The sequence below is a fragment of the Oryzias latipes genome, chromosome 17 (genome assembly GCF_002234675.1).
Source record: "Oryzias latipes chromosome 17, ASM223467v1".
NCBI lineage: Eukaryota > Metazoa > Chordata > Actinopteri > Beloniformes > Adrianichthyidae > Oryzias > Oryzias latipes.
The window spans coordinates 8,126,012-8,149,507 of record NC_019875.2 but is presented as its reverse complement, the minus strand read 5'-3'; the positions used below and the strand labels follow the sequence as shown (position 1 = coordinate 8,149,507).

The 23,496-nt window shown below is 42.4% G+C and overlaps 2 protein-coding genes across 14 annotated transcripts in view; one reads left to right on the top strand and one right to left on the bottom strand.

Moving 5' to 3' along the window:
* Positions 1-9,484, top strand: part of dip2c (disco interacting protein 2 homolog C) — a 201,298-nt gene extending 191,814 nt beyond the window's left edge. For 4 of the 5 annotated variants that reach the window (XM_020711272.2, XM_020711269.2, XM_020711268.2 and 1 more), the window contains 9 exons: positions 539-707; positions 784-954; positions 2,191-2,220; positions 3,739-3,800; positions 5,567-5,624; positions 5,703-5,777; positions 6,375-6,549; positions 6,693-6,816; positions 7,880-9,484. In XM_020711272.2, coding sequence (XP_020566931.1) covers positions 539-707; positions 784-954; positions 2,191-2,220; positions 3,739-3,800; positions 5,567-5,624; positions 5,703-5,777; positions 6,375-6,549; positions 6,693-6,816; positions 7,880-8,132 — 1,117 coding nt within the window. In that variant the 3' untranslated portion in view covers positions 8,133-9,484. The remainder of the gene's footprint in view (positions 1-538; positions 708-783; positions 955-2,190; positions 2,221-3,738; positions 3,801-5,566; positions 5,625-5,702; positions 5,778-6,374; positions 6,550-6,692; positions 6,817-7,879) is intronic. The other variant, XM_020711270.2, reaches the window with a different exon arrangement.
* A 1,263-nt stretch (positions 9,485-10,747) lies between these two features.
* Positions 10,748-23,496, bottom strand: part of zmynd11 (zinc finger MYND-type containing 11) — a 34,995-nt gene continuing 22,246 nt past the window's right edge. For 6 of the 9 annotated variants that reach the window (XM_023965143.1, XM_023965148.1, XM_023965145.1 and 3 more), the window contains 9 exons: positions 22,090-22,177; positions 20,614-20,669; positions 20,413-20,490; positions 19,528-19,646; positions 19,183-19,453; positions 18,679-18,753; positions 16,446-16,724; positions 16,178-16,363; positions 10,748-13,562 (listed from right to left, as the gene is read on the bottom strand). In XM_023965143.1, the coding sequence (XP_023820911.1) occupies positions 13,440-13,562; positions 16,178-16,363; positions 16,446-16,724; positions 18,679-18,753; positions 19,183-19,453; positions 19,528-19,646; positions 20,413-20,490; positions 20,614-20,669; positions 22,090-22,177 (1,275 nt within the window). In that variant the 3' untranslated portion in view covers positions 10,748-13,439. The remainder of the gene's footprint in view (positions 13,563-16,177; positions 16,364-16,445; positions 16,725-18,678; positions 18,754-19,182; positions 19,454-19,527; positions 19,647-20,412; positions 20,491-20,613; positions 20,670-22,089; positions 22,178-23,496) is intronic. The other 3 variants (XM_023965144.1, XM_023965149.1, XM_023965152.1) reach the window with 1 other exon arrangement.

The window sequence follows — 23,496 nt, the reverse complement described above, 5'->3', positions numbered from 1 at the left end:
TGGCTGTCACCTGGTTGTCACCTGGTTGTCACCTGGTTATCACCTGTCAGCTGGTCCCGTTCAACCAATGGGGTGATGACAAATACAGAAAAACTTCATTGAAACAAAACCTGTGAAATAAAAACACACGTTTTTCAAGCTTCAGGTCATGGTCAAAAACTGATTTGTAGTGGCAACCATTACAAGTGCTTGTCCTTTAAAGCCCTGTGTAGCCCCTCCCCTTACCCTTTCATCTATAAAAGAAAAAGCCCCCCTTTCCCCTTTAGTGGCAGAGCTGAGGGGTAGATTTTAGTTTCACCTAAAAGTCCAGTTTCTAACCTCTACAACTCCTGCAGATTCTAATGTCTGCAGAGTGTTTTAAGGCTAATCTCTCATAGAGGGCCTCTCAGATCCAGCTTTTCTTTTTAGAAATCTTTCCAGGCGTCTTTTACTTGGTACAGTTTGATGTCTTGGGTGGACCCAGAAGTGTAGAGTTAGGAGCTCCAGATTGTTGGCTCTGTAATGGGAAGTTGACAGAGATATTTTGCTCTCTCTTCAGTGTGTACTCGGGTCACCAGTCCATCCTGATCCCCCCGTCTGAGCTGGAGGTGAACCCGGCTCTGTGGCTCTCAGCCGTCAGTCAGTACAAAGTGCGGGACACTTTCTGCTCCTACAGTGTCATGGAGCTCTGCACCAAAGGCCTCGGTCTACAGACCGACTCACTGAAGGTGAGCACAGCTGGGCTTCCCAGGAGGTCGGTGTTGCGCCTCCTTTAACCTCCACCCTGCTTGTTTCCGTCTTCAGTCTCGAGGCCTGGACTTGTCTCGAGTGAGGACCTGTGTTGTTGTGGCAGAGGAGCGTCCCAGGACAGCCCTGACCCAGTCTTTCTCCAAACTCTTCAAGGATTTGGGGCTCCACCCTCGGGCCGTTAGCACCTCCTTCGGCTGCAGAGTCAACCTGGCCATCTGCCTGCAGGTCAGCCAGTGTCTCTCTCCCTTCTCCATCCTTTTAAAGTAGCATCACGTTTTTACAGATGCCCACTGAACCGCTGGCAGGTTTACGCGCTTTTGTAGGATGTGACGTTTTCGTCCGGCCTGTCTGCTCCCTGATCTCCAGCTGGTTGTTTCTGCTGCTCTGAAATCTGTAGCTCAAAATTGATGGTTTTCCAAATAAAATTGGCAAATAAAGAGCTGAAACACAATTTTATATTATGCAGTAAAATCATGAAAAAGTGTGAGGAAATGTCACATCATGAATAAAGAACAGGATCTTTGCATGGATAGCAAAGATTAGCGCTTTGGAATAAAACTGATTCTACGATTCTCTAAAAGTCTCTTAAACACGAAAACGACAAGCTGGATGTTTCAAACATTGTTCACTAGAGGGTCTGAAACGTTTTCAATATTTGAGTAAACTTTGTACTTGTGCAAATCTGCTGTACATCAATGATTTCTGAACATTTTAGAGCACTGGGACAGGTTTTTACCTGGTGAGTTCAAGTGATAACATAGAAAAGAGCAATCTATTTTCAAAAGAAATCATCTGATTTCTTTTAATTTAGTTCCCTTTTAATGCTTTTCCATCCTTTTTAATCAAAGCAGGAACCCTGACTGTCTTTGCTGAACAAGTTGGTCTAAGGTTTTTGTGATTGGAACTCATCATTTGAAGACGTCTGCAGATATATTTTCTGTTTGCTTATCAACCTGAAGGGTTTTTTTCTTTCTGGGTCCTTTAGACCTAATTGTAGGAATGATAAATGTGATCAATCCCAGTTGAGATGGTTTTTTTCCACCTTTTTAGTTTCATTTTAGCTGTTTCGGTTTACCCACAGCTAAAATGCAACAGAAACACTGAAGAGAAACAATTGAAATGAGTTAAATGTTCAAAAAAATAAAAAATAATCATTTTTAACTGCATGTCATATTGCTGTGGAATGATGGTTCTAGAACAGAGTTGTCCCTGCAGGGAATTGGACTAACACCTGGTTTAAAAATATTTTTTGTTTGGTTTTTTTCGACGACACATTTCCTTTTTGTCTTGTTTTCCATTGTGACATCTTTTCCTCCCTTCTCCTGCTTTGAAGGCATAACTCCACCCTCATTTCTTTTCTCATACTTGGTTTTGTCTCCGCCCTCCCACCTCCTTAACTGCCTCCTCTCCTCCTTTACCCCCATCCTCTCTCTCATCCGGCCCTTCCCTCTGCTGCTGCAGCCTCACAGGCTGGGAAAGCTAGCTGATCAGGTAGGTACCCCCCCCCCCCCCCCATATACCCCACCACCGCCACCACTTCCTCCACTGAAATTCAAACCCTCTCTGCAAGATGACGTTTTCTGAGTGCTTTAAAAAAAAAACAAAGTGACCACATTTAAACCTAAATGATGCAAAAAATGGTTTGGGGCACATGCTTTCAAAATAAAAGCACTTTATGCAGCTTCTTCTTGCAGGGGGACGTCTGGGCTCGATCACAGCAGCACTTTGGTGTCAAACGGCTCAAAAAACAAAACCTCTGGTGAAAAAAATCCCATCTTTTGGTTCAGGTCTTCCTTGAATGAATGAAGTTTGGACAGTGTGTGGAGTCAGAGATGACAGCAACAACTGTGGTCCATAGAAATGAAGAGAGAAACGATAAAAACGGAAATCTGGTTTAAATGAAACGCCCCATATTTGACCTAAAATTTTGCATTTCTGTTGTATTGCAAAATGTTAAAGTTGTAGATTGAATGAATCTGGAAAATTATGTATCATTTTATACAAACCAAAAAGGAAACATTCAATAAAAAATTAACCCAAACAATAATAGATAATTATTTATTTAAAAAATTTAACAAAAGTTATCTAAATTCCCTTGAAAGAACAAAGAAATCAATTAAAATGACAAAAATGTGGTTGGTGTGAAAAAAATTCTGCCTATTTTGCTACAAACCTTTGGAAAAACAGGCTGAATCTGACGCTCCTCAACTTTCTACATCAAGCCTAAATAATTGTAGAATTTTTTATTTTTTTTAACAATTCTTTAAGCAGAAAGTTCATTAAAAACAAGACTTATTTGTCTTCACTAACCATTATATACAAATCTTCATTTTCACATGAATGTTCTATATTTGATATTAAAAAAACATTTTTTTTGGTCATGATGTGTGAACGGAGCTTTGTGTAGAGTCAGTTGTGTGAGTCTGTGTCCTCTAACATGATTCAAACCTGCTGATTTTGAAATGAGCAGGGAAAGGCTAGAAATCACTGCACTGTGGAGGTGATGAATTTATTGTTATTATTCGCATGGTGGAGACTCCAACTCCCAGCATGCCTCTGTGTCCGGTGGGGGGATTTACACTCCTGAAGAATTGTGGAGAGATGGTGGAGGAAGATCAAGGTTGGAGATCATTTGGATTTTCCAGAAAATCCAACTTCCCCCTGCAGCTGATCGCAGGACAAATGATCTGATCAATATAATCACTTCATTCACAAACGTTTTCTCTTTAAACGTTTTTTGCACGTCTGTCACAGGAAATGGGGTTGTCTGTTTTTGTGGGGTTTTTTCATCCACTTGTAGTTTACGTGAAGTATCATTTTAATGATCACACAGATGAGGAGGTTTGAGGAGAGAAGCCTCGCCTCCAGAAGCCCTGCAGCCTCTGGTGCAGCAGCAGCAGCTGCAGCAGCTGCAGCAGCAGCAGCAGCAGCAGCAGCAGCAGCAGCAGCAGCTGCAGGGCTTTCATTTGAGGTCCTGCTGGGGTAACTGGATCCTGTTGGTACTTTCAGGGCACATCAGGACCCGACCCCACCACGGTTTATGTGGATATGAGGGCGCTGCGGCACGACAGGTGAGTGAGCTCTGCCACTGCTTCTGCTTCTGCTCTGATGTGTCTGTCAGCAGGGACCTAATAAGCCCTGAACTCTCTTAGGACAGACGGGCGTTTTCTGGACCAAATGTGATAAAACTCTGGGATTACAGCTGAAGCTGGGAATAAAAATGTACATTTGAGGAACCATTAAAGGTGTTAAAGAACCCGCGGTCAGCTGCGTTTGCTCCTCCCACTCTCTTGCTCTCTTTTATCTATTAAAGGATAACGAGAAATGAGTTTGCAAGGAGGAGTTAGCAGTGACAGAAAATGAGCCTCTTGGTGCACAGAGAGGCTCTGCTAACAGAGATTATTGTTGTCCATGTGACATTTTATAGAATTTTATTTCCTTCACAGCTGATCTTTACTGACATTCCTCTAGATTTAGTCTCTCAGCCTCTTAGGTCATTTTGGGCACAAAACCAAACCAGAACAATTTTATGCATTGTAAAGCAACTTTATATTACATTTTGACGGGTAAAAATTCATGCTTGTTTATTCAGAATGTAGTTGGACAAACTAGATTTTTATTTAGACAGATTTATGACAGCTAGTCGTTGTGTAGTGAAGCTGCTCAGCGATGGATCCTTATTACAGATTGTCATGGTTTGCATCTAAAGCAGCGTTGAGTCATGTTTGCTCCGTTTCAGTGTCAATGCATAAAATATAAATCTGTGGACTTTTTCCTCCTCGCTGTTCCTTTCATAATCCCTGACCAGCATCATGTTTTTTTTCATCACCTTAAACAGCTGGAGAGAGAGTAGCACAGAGAAAACCAGCTTTCTGTAAACATAACGATATAATTCATTACTGTGGAGCAGCTGATGCCTGCTTGATGCACCAACTCTGAAGACCAGCCGAGTTCAGAAAGCTGAACCATGGTCCTACAAAATGACAGGAATGCTACAGCAGCACATTTGGAGGGAGTCAAATGTGCTGCTGTAAAGCACGGTGGTGGAAGGAGGGTGATATGGGCTTAGTTTGACTTAAGGCTCCTCTGTATACCAGAGGTCTCTAGAAGTGAGTCTCTAAAGCACAGCAGAACATCTATTTCAATTTTTGCAAAAAAGTAAGACACTTTTTCCTGTGGTTTTCTTCATGCTCTCTGAGGACTGAGATACCCCCACTTACACGGTTCTCTTTGGTTCTGCTCTATTTTGGAGATATTTCCTAAAAATGTTCATAGAAAGTTTGAGAATTCAAAATGACACTGAAAACTCTGATATCAAAGAACTATAACCCTTTTGCAATCTTAGATGACCCCACCCTTACATTGACGTGTTCTCCCTACCATGACAAAGGTGGATAAAGGTGAAGAGGATTTCATGTAATCCATGGACACCAGTGAAGATCACAAATCATTGAAGAAAAAAGGTTCAGAGCACTGTCTAGTGGGTCTAGATGACCCAACTCCCAATGTTAAAGTGCCTAGGATAGCACAAGGGTTAAGAAAAAAAGACTTAACCTGGTCACTTGAAAAAAAAAAAAGCTAAAGATAAAAAAGGCTTTTCCACTGCACACTGAATAGATCTGGAGGAGTTTCCCTGAATGTATCTTAGATTTTATTTTGGCGGGGAAGTAGAAACTTTATTCTTTTAATCTTTTGAATAACAGATACACGTGAACAACCAGGTTTTTTAGATTTCTGCCCTGATGAGCTCCATTTCCTCCAAAACAGATGTTTTTGTGCACAAAAGCTGGTAAAGCAACACATTTGTCTGAACACAGTTGTTTTCTTTGCTGGGCAGAGTCAGGCTGGTAGAGAGGGGGTCTCCACACAGTCTGTCCTTGATGGAGTCTGGAAAGGTGAGCTCACACGGAAATGAACTTTGATGTTTTAGAAAAAGTCCAGTTTGCATTGAGTTTTCCTCTGTGTTTGAGCAGATCCTGCCCGGAGTTCGAATCATCATCGCAAACCCAGAGACTAAGGGACCAATGGGGGAGTCGCATCTGGGAGAGGTTTGTTTGGCCCCTCCCTCTTTATTTATTAATTTTAATTCAAATTAATGGACACATATGAAACTGATTTAGATGTATTCTCTGAGTTGATGAAAATACCACTGGAAACATGAAAGGCCACTAAGACCAGTTTGGGTTTGAGAGGACAGGACAAAGACAGACTGGATCAATCGGCTGCTCTGATGAAGCAAAACCCAAAAACACCGAATCATCTGTCAGTAGACTAAAGTAGACGTAGATTGATGGATGGAGGAGAAAACGGTGAGGAAAACGCCCAATTGGTCCTAAGAAAGACTCAAATTATTGTAAAAAATTGAAAGAATTGTAGCCCTGTGATAGATTGAATCCCCTTTTAGGGGTGTACTCAGCCTTCTCCTGACAGTAGATGGGATAGGCTCCAGCAACAATGTGACCCCAAACAGGATTTTCGTGGGTTTAGAAAATGGATGGATGAGATGAATTTTTTATATAGTGATTTTTGGTTGACTAGTATAATTCAGCTTTTATTTGATTAGACTGCAAGAATACTAAGTGCACAGAAACATCTTGAATTTTTCTAACTTTTGCGTGTGTGTGTGTGTGTGTGTGTGAATGTAGATCTGGGTGCATAGCGGTCACAACGCCAGCGGATACTTCACCGTGTACGGGGACGAGGCGCTGCAGTCGGACCACTTCAGCTCCAGGCTCAGCTTTGGAGACACGCAGACCGTCTGGGCTCGGACCGGGTACCTGGGCTTCCTCCGCAGGACGGAGCTCACAGACGCCAGTGGAGGTGAGGACACGGAGGGGGGGGGGGTTCGCCTTCATCATCATCATCATCACAGGAGCAAATCCCAGCTTGATGAAGTTCTGTGAAACCTAAATCCCAACGGCTCACCCGCCTCTTCAACCTGATGTCTAAACGTGTATCTGCAGAGCGCCATGACGCGCTGTACGTGGTCGGCGCTCTGGAGGAGGCCATGGAGCTCAGAGGGATGCGCTATCACCCCATCGACATTGAGACGTCTGTGATCAGGACGCACAAGAGCATCACAGAGTGGTGAGCAGCCTGACACACAGCAACAGTTCTTGCCGTTGAATACCGTCTCATAAATTCAATAACTTACATTTTCTGATGTTTCGAAAGCTACAATTGTTTAGGAAAACAAACTTTCCTCTCAGAAAGTCTGAGATTCTTTGGATTTCCTGCTTTGACCCGATCTGAAACTTTGAAAAAACATTGAAGAACTACTTTAATGACGAAATACCATCAATAAAAGACCTACTTAACTATTGCCATGAAAATAAATGAGCGTATTTTGGTTAATGTATCTTTTGTTACAAGATGAGAGTATCTTAATGTAAGTTAATTTTATAATGGGGCTTGTAAAATTAAATGTTTTTACATTTAGTTTGTTTAAGTATAGTAATATACATTTTCCACAATTGAACAGTGTCATTCATTTTTTTCACTCCCAGTAAACAGGGTGGTGATCAGCTGTAGTATTCATTTGAAAACTTTCCCATTTAACCCTTGTGTTATCTTAGATGACCCCACCCTCACATTGACGTGTTCTCCCTACCATGACAAAGGTGGATAAAGGTGGAAAGATTTCATGTAATCCATGGACACCAGTGAAGATCACACATCAAAAGGTTCAGAGCACTGACTATGGGGTCTAGATGACCCAGCTCCAAATGTTAAAGTGCCTAGGATAGCACAAGGGTTACTATTGACATTTGGCAGAACAGAAAGAAAGTCTAGAAATAATCTGATCTACTTGGTTATTATTCAACAAACTCAATCAATCCATCAAACATCACCACAGTTGCCACGCATGCCCCCATAAACATAGAGCTCTCAGCAATGAGGAGGGGGAGGAGGGGGAGGGTCCGACAGCGGTGCCTCAGAGATCCAGTCGTCAGAAAGTGAACTAGGTAAAAAAAAAAATCCTTCTTTAGTGTAATATATTCTACATATGGATGTAGTTCTCTGAAAGTTTGCTACAGGCCTCAGAAACTCCTCTGTGGTTCACATCCACGCTGCTCTGATCTTGTGTTTGTTTAGCAGACGTCACAGATCCTTTCCTCTAGAACCTCCGGTTGTTCCTGTGTGTCTGCAGCGCCGTGTTCACCTGGACCAACCTGCTGGTGGTGGTGGTGGAGCTGGACGGCTCCGAGCAGGAGGCTCTGGACCTGGTCCCTCTGGTGACCAACGTGGTTCTGGAGGAGCACTACCTGATCGTGGGCGTAGTGGTGGTGGTCGACATCGGCGTCATCCCCATCAACTCCCGCGGCGAGAAGCAGCGCATGCACCTGCGCGACGGCTTCCTGGCCGACCAGCTGGATCCCATTTATGTGGCTTATAACATGTAGCGCCGCCTAGTGGATTAATATTTAATCTGACTAAGAGGTGCGAGCAGGAAGTCCTCCGCCCGCGCTGACCGTTTCAGCGGTGACCTTACAGACGGAGGACTTTCACCAACGTAGCAAAGATGTTGGCTTTTACATTTACGTGTGGCTCACTTTAAAAGAAAAACCTGCTTCCTTAACCTCTTTTTTTACACGTCCTTGTAAAATTGTAAATGTAAATTTCCACTTAAAAATCCCAAACATACCTTGAGTTTTTGCTGCATCATCATTACAAAGACCGAGCTGTGTTTAAACCAGTTTCCCCTCAACGTCGCTATGAGGTACGTCTGAGCTTTTATTTTTTAAACTAGCCAAACATTTACATCCAAACACCCGCAGCCTTTATTTTTTCCTACAAACTAACAAACCATCCACTTTAACCACTTGTATTCTGTAAGTATGTACAAAAAAGACTGACTTAATTTATTTTGTTTCTCTTTTAGAAATACAAGACATTCAAGAATGTTTTATTCTGAATATTTGCTAATATAAGAAGAAAAAAAACATTATCTAGAGTGAAACAGAGTCTTATATCAAGCATATTATAAAAACAGAGATTATATGTTGATAGATTATTTTTAAAAAGTAAGAAATATCCCTGCAGTTACATCTGATCGGTTTTCCTCCATTTTGGCACCAATTCACTTTAATCAACAATTACATCTTCTGCATTTGGATATTTGAATCAATGTTTTATTTTGAAAATACCACCTATATTGCATAGCATAAATACTTAAGAGTAAAGCCTCTAATTTGAGTTTGTATGTCAGTAAACAGGGACATTCAACTGAGATCTAAACGCTATTCAGTTGTTGTCGCCCCCTTGTGGCCTTATGAAGAATTACACTTTTTATTATTCAGTCAGGCCCATTTGAAATGTCAACTTTTTATCTTTTCCAATCTCAAACATGTAGAAACTAGAAACGTCACTGGATTATAATCTGCCTGTCAGCCAACAGCTGCCCCCCCCCCCCCCCCCCCAGCTCTGAAATGGTGCATCAACTTTGACTTGTAAATAGGAGTGAAGAGTCCGTCTTATTTTTTCATGTACAGATCAATCAGGGCTCAGCGCACAGTGATGTCAAACAGGAGTTCTAGTGTTTTATCAGGAACCCGTAAGGAGACGTCTTTGCTTCGGCTCAGAATGTTCTGGTTTCACCGTTTGTGTGTTTTTAGCCAAAAAAAACCACTTTCATTGCCGGGTTTCTTTTTCAACAACGTCCTCTGGATTTTTTTTAAAGGTTTTAAAAATGTCTTATTAGAGTTGTTTCCTTTAAATGAATATTTTGACAATAAAGTATCTTTGTTACACTGCAGGTTTGGTTGCATCATTGCTGCTTTCACATGAATAAGCTAAAATAAACAAATTTGGGATTTGCAGCCTGGAAAATGGGATGATCCTATTTTTTTTTAAATTGACTAAAAATTGACTAAAGTGCTGAAATTTGGTTTTAGCAAAAAAAAAATTAAAGTTTTCATCCCAGTGGCTTTAGTTAGTAATAATCTTTTTTTTAACCCTTGTGCCATCTTAGATGACCCCACCCTTACATTGACGTGTTCTCCCAATGTGAGCACTGTCTAGTGGGTCTAGATGACCCAACTCCCAACGTTAAAGTGCCTAGGATAGGACAAGGTTTATAGCAGATTACACATCCCTAAGACATTTGTATTTACCCAGACTTGGTATGGCGCCCCCTCGTGGTTGGATACGTTTCAACACTTAGCTGGTTAGTAAATGTTTTGTGTTGTGAGATTTATTTGTATTCAGACAGAACTTCTCACAGCTGTGGTAAGGTGTTCAAAAAGCTGAACAGTGGGGCCGTGAAAGTAACTGAGAGAAAAGGCGCAAAAAGGAAAATACAATTTACAAGTCCAACAGCATGACTCAGTCCATTGGCACCACCTAGTGGCCATCAGATGTATTGCTCGACTTTTTTTTTTTCAGTCTGCGAAACTTTTCTATGAAATCCAAAATTTTAATCCTTACAGTTTACTAAAAATTGTGAAGTAAAAGATTACAAATCTAAATAATAAACCAAACCAGTCCTACATATATACTTACAGTATTTTGGCAGTAGTACTGGTGGGGAAAAAAACCTAAGAAAAACCTGTTTAATGATTTATCATTAATCTTATAACACAAACAAGAAGACATAAAGTGAGCCCTGCTGGACACCTGCAGTAATCCTGCAGCCACTTAGGAGCTTCATCCTTTCACCACAGAAGAGTCTGAGCTGAAACTGCAGATGATTGGCTTTCTAAACTCTTTAACCCTTGTGCTATCAGAGATGACCCCACCCGTACATTGACGTGTTCTTCCTACCATGACAAAGGTGAATAAAGGTGGAAAGATTTCATGTAATCCATGGACACCAGTGAAGATCACAAATCATTGAAGAAAAAAGGTTCAGAGCACTGTCTAGTGGGTCTAGATGACCCAACTCCCAATGTTAAAGTGCCTAGGATAGCACAAGGGTTACACAGTTCCTGTCTGAGCAGAAACCTCCAGCTTCAGCATCAACTCCAACCCTGCTTCTCCAAAACAAGCCCCCCCCCAAGAACCAAACTGGACCGCAGACACTGGTTGATACATTTATTTCTCCATGTTAGCACATAGAATATATTTATATACATATTGCTAGCTAAAGTGTACAAAAACAAAAGACTGGCAGCATTAAAAAATGTTGCTATGGTTAATAGTTTACATGTGGACAGAACAGAAGAGGATGACCTACTAGAAGTGAGAGCAGAGAAACCTTTACAGCCGTTTTCCTTCCTGTCAGACGTACTTTAAGTACAAGAAGGATCCATCTCAAAATCACATAGTAAAATACCTCAAAACTAGACGCGTTTGATCATCTGATCAACTCCCTTTTTCCAGCTGGAATCCGCCTCACACATCTGGAAACAGCATCGCCTCCCGGAAAACAAAAACATTGTCATATTGCAGTTTGAGTGCAACTACGTCTTTTATTTTTAGCTTACACCATGAAATGAGGGGGGAGGAAATCCACACGGCTTTTATGCATGCGTTTAAAACTCCAGGAATACAAAGCAGAGTGAGATAAAAACTTAAACACACAAAAGAAGATTAAAAAACTTAAACCGACATGGCTGATGCACAGATATAAAAACATTCCAACATGAGTTTAAAACCAGAAGAACAAAAAGCTGCTTCATCTTCATTTACGCATTGAAGGTTTTAAAACATTTAAAAAAAAAAGGAAATACATACAAAGTGACATGAAAGCTGATATCAGTTGTACATTGTACAAAATTAGGACCAACAGTCATCCAGATCACTGAAATATTAAATGCCACTTAATTTACACACCGACATGAAGCAGGTTTACTGATATTTACATGTAGTGCAACCATGAGACTGGAAAAGTGACCCGACGACGGAGCAGACATGACGAGAGAGGAGGAACCAAAACGAAATCACCTCAGAGTCCAAACACCACCGATCTTCTCCGTCTCCATCTGGACGACTGCGATCCGGGGAAAAAAGAAACCTCAAATCCGAGCTGCTCAAAAAGTACGCAGAAACGATTCCAGGTCCGGATGTTTTTCTGCAGCGTCTAGAAAGACATCTTACAAAAAGAAACCTGACAGAAACACGTTCACAAGGAACTACTTAGAGGGGGGGGGCTTGATATTTAAAATACAGAGATTTCATCATCAACTGATGTTTAAAACGCACTAAAATCCAGAGGACCACTGATCCCCTCCCTCTGCCATCAGGAGGGGCGGAGCCATCGCTCTGAAAGCGGCGGGTCAAACCCCTCAAAAAAAACAATCTGCTTTTTGTTTAGTTTGGCAACAAAAACCAAATAGCATGGCATTAATCCTACAGTAACTAAAGCATAAAGTAAGGAGGAAGCAGAGCTAAAGCTCAGCAGACACAGAGCAGAGACCGTCTGATCAACTACTGAAGATCAAAGACCACAAATATTTCTGTAAGAAAGGTTCAGGTTGGATGGAATTCATGGGAAAAGAAAAGTCCATTTTTTTTATAACACAATTGGGGAAAGCTACGGACATTTTTGTCTAAACAATCGATTTAATCAATCTTCTGGGATGGTTTGTTGTAAAAAAACAAAAACAAGCCGACGGTTCCAAACACAGTTCTGTCCATTAATGATGATGACGATGATGATGATGATCAGCACTTCTGTAAAAAGTTCATCACTAAGGAAACAATCAAAGGTTTGAATCTGGCAATCTCATTGCCTTTAGAAAACAGAATCAGAGCACCACAGTTACACACCACAGAGGAAAGAAAAGACTACAAAACAGGAATTCCTGCTTTACATTTGCATAATATTTTGAACCACTGCCTCCATTTTTGCTCCTCACGCCGTTTTTTCTTTTTTTTGCCATAAATTAAAAACCTAAAGTGTGAAGCTGTCGGCATGCAGACGAGCCCCGAAACAAACAGGCACTGAGCACCAACAACAGCAAACGCAGAGTCTCTGGAAAGGGACTGACGGCGCAGGCGTGGAGCGGGACGACTCTGCGGGTGACTTCAAACTGACGCCAGGCTTTTTGGCAACATTACAAGCTCTGGGTTTGTTTGTTTGTTTGGGATTCATGAAGACATGAAATGTGTGCAAAGAAACAAAAAGCATGAACCCTGTCTGAGACCCGGCACAGGATCTCTTCCCATCAAATGAAGAAAGCCACACGTGTGCAGTTATGATCATCGTGGACACAAATGATTAGTTGAGCCGGCGTCTTTTAGGGCCGACCTCTGACCCTGTTCCCAAAGAGTGACTTGTTGATGCTGAGATTCTAGGTAGAAACGATTCAAAAGGTGCAATCCACCACCACCACCAATCCAAGCGGGCCGTCTGCAGAGTTCTCCTCGTCCGTGACGGTTTCTTTGTTCATTCTTGTTTGATGCATGTGGGATAGAAAAACCCACATTTTTAAAAATCCTAATAAAACATTCTCAGGCAGCGCTCACTTGTTTCTCGCATAAATAACATTCTCCAGCAGAAAAAACAAAACAAAAACACATTTCATAACTCAGCATTTGAGTCATGCTTTGGAGAAATTTGTTCACAAATCGGGGGGGGGGGGGGGGGGGGGGGGGGGGTATAGAGTCATCACAGAGGGGAAATGAACTTTAAATCGCTCGTCGGCGGGTCCACACAGTTTTATCAAGGCAAGAGGAGAAGCTGGAGGGAGGAGAGCGCGTATGTTGGTGACTGACTGACTGACAGCAGGGGGGTGCCATGTGTGATGTCAGAGGGGGGCGGGGCCGGCTCATCTCTTCCTGCGGCAGGTTCGTTTGTGGTCGGCGTGCCAGTGCTCCTGCTGACACTTGATGGAGCAGTAGGAGGTGTTCCAGCAGCAGTGGTACATGGCCTCCTCCTCACAGTTGTAGCACTGAGGGACGACACAGCGGTTACGGCACAGTCTCCAGGAGATGGCGCTCTTCCGACAATCATTTACTAAAATGACCCTAACACCCAAATACACAGCACTGACATCCAATCTCACAATCCAAACTTTCAATCCTATTGTGGTAAATGTAGCTCAATGTGAAAAATCAAAGTGGTGAAAACAGGTTCTGCTTCCTGCAGAAACAGAACTCGATCAGCAGCAAAGCTGGAGCTGGAATCACAGAAGAACCAAGGCTGCTCTGAGGTTTTTATTTGAAGCTGAAGCTTCCCGTTTCCAGTCAGACCCTGTTCAGAGCAACTGGACTCCTGCTGTGTCATCTGCACTTTAAACAATGGAGATGTCTCCAGTGAAAAACCTACATAATACACGTTCTTTGACACACCGTAACTCTTTGACCGTTAGCGCCATAAATGTAATTGTCATAAACGGCCATAAACGGATTCTGATGTGGAGCAAAGCCGTATGAAGACGTCCACAACAGAATCAGCTGATTTACGTTGATGGCGTCATCACGTCACGCAGGCATCCGGCCCACCAGAGCATTTTATGCGACTCTTGTTAATGGCCTGGTGAAATGTGGCGCTGATTGCAGATTCACTACAGATCCCATAATGCAGTCCTTCAGCTGGCCTGGTGAACACTTTCGCTCGCCCTCACAATGCCGAAGAGAACAAGTTGGTTCTGAAACGGAGCCTTTAAAAAACGACTGGAGGCAGAATAAATGTTGACTGACATTACTGATGAACCTGCGTGTCTCCTTTGTGGAGTGAATGTGGCTGTAAGGAAAGACGGCGATCTCAGACTAACATCAAATATGCACTCGGTGTGAAAATGACGTCTGACAAGTAGCTGGAATTTCTGACTGGATGCTTTCTTCTTTGGTACAAAAGAAGAACCGTGCTTTCCGTAACAAAATCCTCTTCATGCATGACAAGGGTTCCTATGATCAAACGCAACTTGACCTATTAAGATGTTTTTGATTGGAATAGCTTTTGATTTCAGTAATTAACACCTCCTCAAGGCCCGTACACACCGGGACGAATATTCGCCAGGCGTTATTCGCCAGCGTTTTTTGTGTTCACACCCAGGCGATTTTCGCTGACGATGAGCCGAGTGAACATGCAATTTCATTCCCTGACATTAGATGGCGCTTAATGAAAAACAGAAATACTCCTGTACACAAGGTGGCGCTGCACAACTTTAGGCTTCTTAAAGTCACTTTTCACTCAGAAAAAGAGAGCAAGTATTTACGCGCTTGTCAGAATAATACAAAGAAAACATGAATATTTCAAGCACCAGTAGCTCCAACTGGTGCTTGGTTCGGGGATATTTAAGAATGTCCGTCATTATTTCTTTGCGGCAGTGTAGACGCTACTTGGCGTCTAACTTCTTCGCTGGTATGTGTGCTCAGCAAGGCAGTTTTGTGTTTGAGCGCCCCCAAGTTGTGTTTTACTGTAACTTCAGAAGCTCCAGACACATGTGCAAAAGCGCCATTCTCATTGGTCGAATAGATTTCGACGCGACGCGTCAAAAAAAAAAACGAACCCGAGGCATTTTTTTTTTTTTGACGCTTTAACGCGTGGCGTTTTTTCTCGTCGGTGTGCACACTCTCATTGGTGCCCTTTGTTTAGTCACGAGGCGTTAAACGTCGGCGAAAATCACCGGCGAAATTCGTCCCGGTGTGTACAGGCCTTAAGGCAGCAAATTCAACAAAAGACTATTTTCAGTCCTTTAGAATCTTTAAATTGTTGTGGGACTCTGTTGAGTGTAAAAATGTGGAACCGTGCATTGAAAGTTTTTTATTTTTGAAAAAAATACCTCGTCTTTAGGAGGTTTGGTCAGTAACAGTTAATATCTACTCTATTGGTTAGTGACTTGATAATGATGCTGACTGTCGTTTGCGTTGAGCATTTAGAAAAATATCATTTGCATAATCCTGATCGTTTGGGGCTGTAAACACTGGGGCTAAAGCTCCATCCACTGTTGAAGAGTTTACAGCAAACTCTCACAAAGTTTGGGTCCAGATGCATTCGGGTCCAGACTGCGGTTCTTTGGTCGGTTAGCTGCTCGTGCCTGATGAAGAGGACCGCGATGAGGCCGGCTTACAGAAGTGGACCAGAACTCAGAGCTGCTCTGTTCTGATGAGGAACTTTGAGTCGATTGCATAAAACCAGATGATCCTGATCAACCACTCACAACCGCAACATAACCAAAGTATACCCAGTGGTTCCTGACCCCGGTCCTCGGTGTCCAACCCTCCTTTAACACAGCAGCTTTAATAATAATAATAATGATGCTTAAAGAGCTTAAAGTGTGCATCCGTTCTTCGTTCCCTCCTCATTCATACTTGGTGACGGTAAGCTACTGGTGTAGCTACAGCTTCTGCCAGTACGCTCCTCTGTCCATCATTCACATGACTCACACGCCAGTGGAGCCACACTGGAAGGTGCAGTGTCTTGCCCAAGAACAACAGTTCATTGGGGGGAGCGGGGATCGAACCATCAATCCTTTGATTGTTGGCTGACCTGCGCCACCACCTGTGTCAAAACCATTTTCCCTGTAAAAACCCTGACAGCAGATGGAGCGGCCATACTCACCCACTGCTTCTTCTTGGTCTGGGAGATGAGCTGTTTGTGTTGGGCCACCAGCTTCTTCACCTCCTCCACCAGCTCCTCTTTACACTTCTCCTTCACCTGCTTGCACTTCCTGTCCATCTCCGCCTGAGCCCCGGCCACTGCTTTACTCACCGCCTGCCTCTTCTCCTCCTCCATCTCTGCTCGCAGCTGAGGAGAAGCACAGCAGGAAGTCCAGTGTTTGTGACTGCAGCTGGCGTCCTGAATCGCCCTCGCTGGACGCTCATCTCACCTTCTCCAGAGCTTCTCTGACCACTCTTTCCGTCTCCCTCTTGTTGTCGGCCTTCATCATCTCTTTGACGTCGTTGAAAACCTTGGTGTACTTCTCGTGGCACATGTTCTGGCAGGCGCCTTCGCTGTTGGTCTGGGTGCCGCGGTGAAGCGTGCGCGGCGACCCTCCGCTGGCCTTCTTCGTCTGCGTGGACACAGACAGCTTCTCTGGCTGCTGCGGCGCCGAACACACAGGGATCTCCTGGCTGGAGCTGACCGCCTCCATCTCCGGCTCCGGGTCCTGGTGGAGCGGAAAGACCAGATAACCGGTTCAGGTGGGGACAGATGTGATGTTCTGTTTCAAAATGTTTGTCCTGGTGTCAGACCAATTCAGGAAATTCTAAAGTGAGTCTCCTCAACTGTAGCTCCTGGGTTTTTCTGATAGTGTGGCAGTTTGATAGACAAAAGACGCATTTCCCTTTCCTCTAACCGTCTGTTCCCATGGCAACGCTGCAGGGCTCACTAATGTGTGCACATTCATCACAGTAGCGCGGTATCTGATACTCTTTATTGTGAAAATGGCAAAAAAAAAAAAAAAAAAAAAAAATCTCATTGAATTCATCTGCCTCTGATCACCAAGCCCAGAGCTTTCATAGTAACCGGGCAGTTCAGCTGCAAAAACCTGCAATCCTGACCTGGAAAGGAAACAAAAATAGCCCTCCCATAACAAGATCATTTGCATATTCTAGGTGTGTTAAACATTTAAGCATTTTGTGTGAAAACAAAATTAAGTCTAAAAAGACTTCAAAAGGAAAATGTCAAATCTGATTAGTGAATTTGATTTAAAATAAATGAATGTGACAGATTATCTTTTCTTAGACTAAAATGTAGAAATTTGAATCAGTATCCAAACCCTAAAAACGTCCTTCTACTTTAGGGTGTCTAACTAAATCTTTGGGGTATTATGGTCTGCTCTTCTAGGAAGCTACAAAAATCTGCATCAAAGATTAAAAAAACATGAAATATAATTATCGTCCAATGTTAGAAACTCTTTGGTCCTAAAAAATTAAAACTATTGACTGTATATATATATAAAACTGGACGAGTGAGAGAGACGTCACCCATAAAACTGACAAAGCAAATGAAGTCAATTCAGTCGCCATGTTGGAACCAGACGTCCTCAGTAAGCTGTGATTGGTCCGTCGGTGGTGGTCGGTGTTAGTCTATATTTCTATGGCAACCACCCTCTCTAATCAGTGGTAGGTATGTTAGAAGGCCACACCCCTTCCACTGAAAGCAGGCTCAGGAGAATCTGTCAATCAAACGCTTTGAAAGTTTGACTACTTTTATTGAGGCATCTGATTGGTCACTTTATAACTTAAAGCAAAATATAATGAAACAAAATTGGGATTCGCTTTTTAGATGTTAAAAATATGCAGAGCAAGAATGTTTATTCTGATTGATAAAAGGATTAATAGCTGTTTATTTCTCAATAGAAGTCTATGGCATTTGTGCTTTTTGGGACCAGTGGGGGCTTCCAGTTTAAAACGCGAGGGGGAGGGGTCACCCAGTCCAGTTCTCTATACCAGTGTTTTTCAACCAGTGTGCTGTGGGAGATGGTCAAGTGTGCCATGGGAAATTGCCCTCATTCACTGATCTAAAAACATTTTCCATCTCCAGGATATCAGCTCTGTGTTCATCCAAACAGGCCCGGATAAAACACTGAGTAGTTTGGAATATGAAAGATCGTATAATACTTTTTTTTGTGTTTATTTGATTAAATTAAAGACACTTTGATAAGAAAGACTGTACCACGATTTAGCCGCAGCTTTAGCTCTGTTTTCAGAAAAGTCCCGCACCTTCAACTGTCTCCACCAATCATTCTTGGAGGCTTAATCATAGGTCATCAGTCTGACCAATCAGAAGTGGTTAAAGTCTTCACTTCCTTGTTCTGATTCTGCTCATAAAGTCTTTCAGTTCTAACAAAAATACCAGCTAAAGCTCGTCTTCAGCGGTGTAGCTTTCCACAGAGTCCGGTATCAGACCGTGGAACAAGTAAACAAAACAATGAAGCTCAGAGACGAGTCTGTCTGCGTTCGGCGGCTGTTTGCACTACATCTCCACCGTCATATTTTTGTCTTTATAATGTTAAATCAAAAAGGAAAAACTACAGGCTCAGAGTGGATGACACTGTGATATTGGTGATTTCATTTGTGCTTATTTTCCTCCTAAAGACAAAGGTTTTCATATCTTACGCTGACTTCCTCTTTGGGTTCAACAGCTTGAGTTCGACGACTTTTCTTCGCCTTGGGCTCCAAGCTGCCTTTGAGCTAAAGTGAAAACAAAAAAAGCAGAAAAACTAGATTTTAGTTGGAAACGTAAAGACATTGTAAATACTGTTGTTCTTGTGTTTGACCGAATTTAATTCACTCTCAAGAATAATTGAGCCAACAGTTACAAGGATTACAATTTTTTAGGTATAAGCATTCTTAAAAAAAATCTAGATCATAGTTTTTGGGGGGAAAAACATAGAATACCTTAAAAGAAACCATCATGGATTTTTTTAAAGTGTTTTGAAACCTTTTTAATTGCTGCATGATTTCTTTACTTTAAAGAAATAAAAGTTTAGTCTATGGAACGTGTATTTGTTGATGGATGATGGAAGTTTGATTTAGCTCCAGTTGATCAGCAGAAATGAGATCTGCAGTAGTGGAGCAAAAACGTGAGCGACGGCTAACGGCAGTGTTGATGCCACTTACATGGCGGACCTGCTCGTTGCTGGTGGAGGAGATGCTGGACTCTGCCTCCTCCGTCCGCTCCAGCCGGTCACTCCTCCCGCTCGCGTCCTCCTGCTGCCGCTGAGGCGGTGGGCTGTCCTCCAGCTTTGTTTTCCAGTAACGCCCCTCCTTCAGAAAGCGCTGGTACACCTCCAGCTCCTCGCACGCCTTCTTCCAGCCGTTGCTGCGCTTCACTTGCAGCTGCTGGACGTTCACCTTGATGTCCTGGATGTTCTCTGAAGGGATCCACGCTCTGAAGGGCAAAGACAAACTGTTGTCTCCTGTTGGTTTGTCTGTTCAGTCGTGCTGCTTTGAAGCTTTTATTACCTTTGGTGCTGGTGTCCAAAAAACCGCACGTCCACCTGGTTATCGTCCCTCTGAAGGACTTTTGCAGGCCAGTAACCAAAACCCTTCATTTTAGCCCAGACCAGATCATGACTGGGGCTCTGCAAAGGTAACAAACAAAAAGAGATGAAAAACCAAACAGTCATCTTTTAACTTTGATTGTACATACTCTGTATTATTCTTTGTTATTAGTCTCATTAACACTGAATATGGACCAAGTAGCAGACTAGTGATTAAGATGGTGAAATCAAGAGAAACTTTCATCTTTTCTTTCAGTGTTTGCAGTTCTGGGCTGCTGTTTGTTGATGTGCTGCTGCAGGAATATTAATAATAAAAGCTTGTTTTTTTTAATTTCCTTTTAAACTAAGCTTACATGCAGCCTCCACTGAAAGAACACAAAAACTTAAGCCTGACAGGACTACTAATGATGAAAAAACAGTGTGTTGATGGCATCGTCAGATCACATTCACAAACATTTGTAGTAAAAACTGACAGAAAAAGTTCAAAATACTTCCCGGCTTATCGGTAATATGATTTATCTAAATGGCAAGGCTGCTATTACAAATGACGGTCAGAATCTTTATCGACGTATCAAAGTTGTCAGTATGGAAAGAGTCAATTGGATTCATTAGGCCGTAATCTTCACCATTATGGAGTTCAGCAGCTTTAGACCCCAACAGAACACAGCTGTGAAGAACATCAAACCCTGTACCTCAGGTGAGCTCAATACCTAATAAATTCATGCAGTAAGAGATTTTCTTTCTGAAATCATTCAAATGTGTCAAATCAACATGTTTTTGATCAAACCAAACATCAGTGTTTCCCCCTTCAGTCGACTGGGATCCCACAGTTTCTGCTCATACTCACACAGGGATAACAGAACCAGTTGTCTGGCCGGGCGTTGGACAGGTAGAAGCAGTTCTTACACAGCATCAGCTCATTTAACTGGAAGACACCAGAGAAAAGGGAACAAAGATGAGATTTAAGACAAACATTTTTATGATGACATGTAAAAGTACTGCAGGAGACTTTTGCAGGTTCTCACTGGGTTTTCAACAAAAAAGGTACCTCGTGGCATGTGTCACTGAAGAGCAACCGTGCAATCTCTGCCTGATCGCTGTGAACTGCAACAAAATAAAAACATGTCTGAGTGAACTTTGCAAAGTACACAAGTGAAACTACATACATAATAAATAGGAAAGTAAACGAAAATAAAGGATGACCATTTTCTGGTGTGTAAAATTATATTCTGAACAATCGGTCGTCCTCAAAGTGGGAAACCTGGCTGCATCAGGCTGATCATTTTACATCTGAACTAACAATGATGCTCCACACTGTGAAATAACAGCTGCTGTGGGAGTTCTGGTAGAAACCAGTGACTGGGTTTCTTAGGTGGACACCCTGTTTGGTTAAGTTAGACCCACAACACTGGAACAGTTCAACAGTGACAGCAGCAGCTCCCTCTTTGCATCAGTACCCTCAGCTCTATAGTAAATGGGAATGACAAATACATGTAGTGCTTTTCTATCTTGTTTTAAAGCCCAAAGTGCTTGACGGTCACAGTTCCATTCACCCAGGCACATACACATTCACACACTGATGGCAGCACCACAGTGGTGCCAACCTGGACAGATGCAGCAAATCAGCCAGCAAAAATCAATCAGAGAATGAACAACGTGTTAACCCTAACAAATATTGTGCTAAATTTCAGGACCCAAAGTACAGATAAGAAAAAGGTAAAGAAAGAGAAATGGAGAGTGAAAGAGAATAAAAAATGTAGTCAAGGTAAACGGCAGATTTATCACACAGGCTAAGAAAACAGAAGCAACTGCCAGACAGCTCTGCCTCTGTCGAGCAGGGTCTTCCGCTACGCGCATCAGAACTGTTGCAATTCACACCTGTGCCGATTTTTGGTGTAAATGAAAAAGTTCCCTCTCCTCCCCAAAAAGTAAACCTTGAGGGACCAAGGGCCATGGTAGTCTTTAGGCTCTGAACACGGCAATGTTCCTCCTCCTCCATCCAAAAAGCCCGACAGAGGTCCTGATCAACATTCATCTTCCACCTCATTTGTTGACGTATTAAAAAAATGCTGTTGTTTAGAAACTACAAATAACTGCCCCATTCTGTCCCTCAAAATCTCAACCACAGAGTAATAAAATACATTTATTTTCTACAAAGTTTTAATAAGCTGATGTCATAGCTGCTCAGCAGGGCGCCCTCGGGCGTCGCTCAATTCTAAATGGTTAATAATTTCATTAGCTTGAAAAATCTACAACTAAAACTGTTTATTTTGTGAGAGGACAACAGTAAACATTGTCTGACAGCTGGCTGTGGTATCACTACCAAACATTAACAGTCAAGAAGTCCAGTATGTCAATATAAACTCTGACAGTCAGGAGTTCTAAGAAGAAACAGATTCTTGGTGAAATCTCAACCAGAAAAAACAAGACAATAATGAAGAGAGCTGGAAAACAGACAGATGAAACCAACAACACTCTTTAATACTCTTTGTTAGCTTGAAGCACCAGAACAACGTTGACCCACCTCCGTACAGGATGGCTGTGTTGTGAACTATCTGCTGAGCGTCTGCTTTAAACTCATCGAAGCTTTTGTACTTTCCTTCAGAGAGGCTCTGAAAGTCAAACAAGACAGAGGAAAAGTCAGCTAGGAGAAGAAAAAACAAACAGCAGTCTGTTTACCTGTCAGCGGATGGGTGATCAACACAGAGCCAGTCAAAAGGCAGCTTATCAATACAACAATGCACACAGTCGGTCAGCCAGTTTAGGAGCAAGCAGCACTGAGCTCAACAGTCAGTCATTGGAGGGATTTTTGTTATGTGGTAGTGTAATCTGATGTCCGCCTTTCAGCATATCCCCTAGGGGTGACCACAGCAAATCAGCGTTTATTGATTTTTACACCGGATGCCCTTCATGACACAACCCTGTATTTGATCTTTTTACAGCCGAAGCAGGACAAAACAAAATAAATGACATTCAAACTCTTTCAGAAACGCAATAAAAAGTAATATATACTTAAAATCAAAAAATGTAAACACAAAATTAAAACAATTCATTGGGGACTGACACAGGAGAACCCAGACTTGACCCCCCTGTAATGCAAAGGGTCTTGCCCATGGACCAACAATTAATGAAGCTCATTGTGCCCCCTGGGAATCAAACCCTGATTTCCCATTCCTGCGCTTAACCAACTGAACTATCCAGTCGCTGTGGTATTGTAATCTCATAGTGATGCTTATTATTGTTTATCTTGAAGCCAAATTACTTCAATTTTACTTGATAAAATATTTTACATCTAGATTTCTCATATCTAACATCATCTTAATCCGCATTTCCAAACCCTGATCCTCTGGGATCAATGTCCTGACTCTAATGACTCATTATAGGGCTCCTGCGGAGCTAGAAGATGAGCTGAATCAGGTGTGTTTATGCATGGGAAACATGCAGGACTGTGTACACTGAGGACCAGAGTTGGGCCACACGGGTCTTCATAAACAGTAGACGCACTTTCAGAGGCTACATGCGTTTGTTTCCCTCAATATCATTCATATAATCTTGTGAAACCAATGCATTTCTGATTCATTCATGACCTTTTGACCTCGCTTTGATATCAGAATAAGACCTGCGACCAAGGCAGAGATTCAAATCAAACTTTTTTTTTTATCCCCTAAAAAAATTTACATTATCTGTCCTTGCAGAACCACACGCTCTGAAGTTATCCTCTACCTTCTGTTTAATGAACATACCATTATGCAACTATGTTAAATGTCAGGTACAATTTATAATTTAATTAAAAAAAAATTAAAAAAACGTCTTTCGGCTGGCCTGGGAACGCTTCGGGGTTCCCCCAGAGGAGCTGGAGGAAGTGGCTGGGGCGAGGGAAGTCTGGGCATCTCTGCTTAGACTGCTGCCCCCGCGACCCGGTCCCGGATAA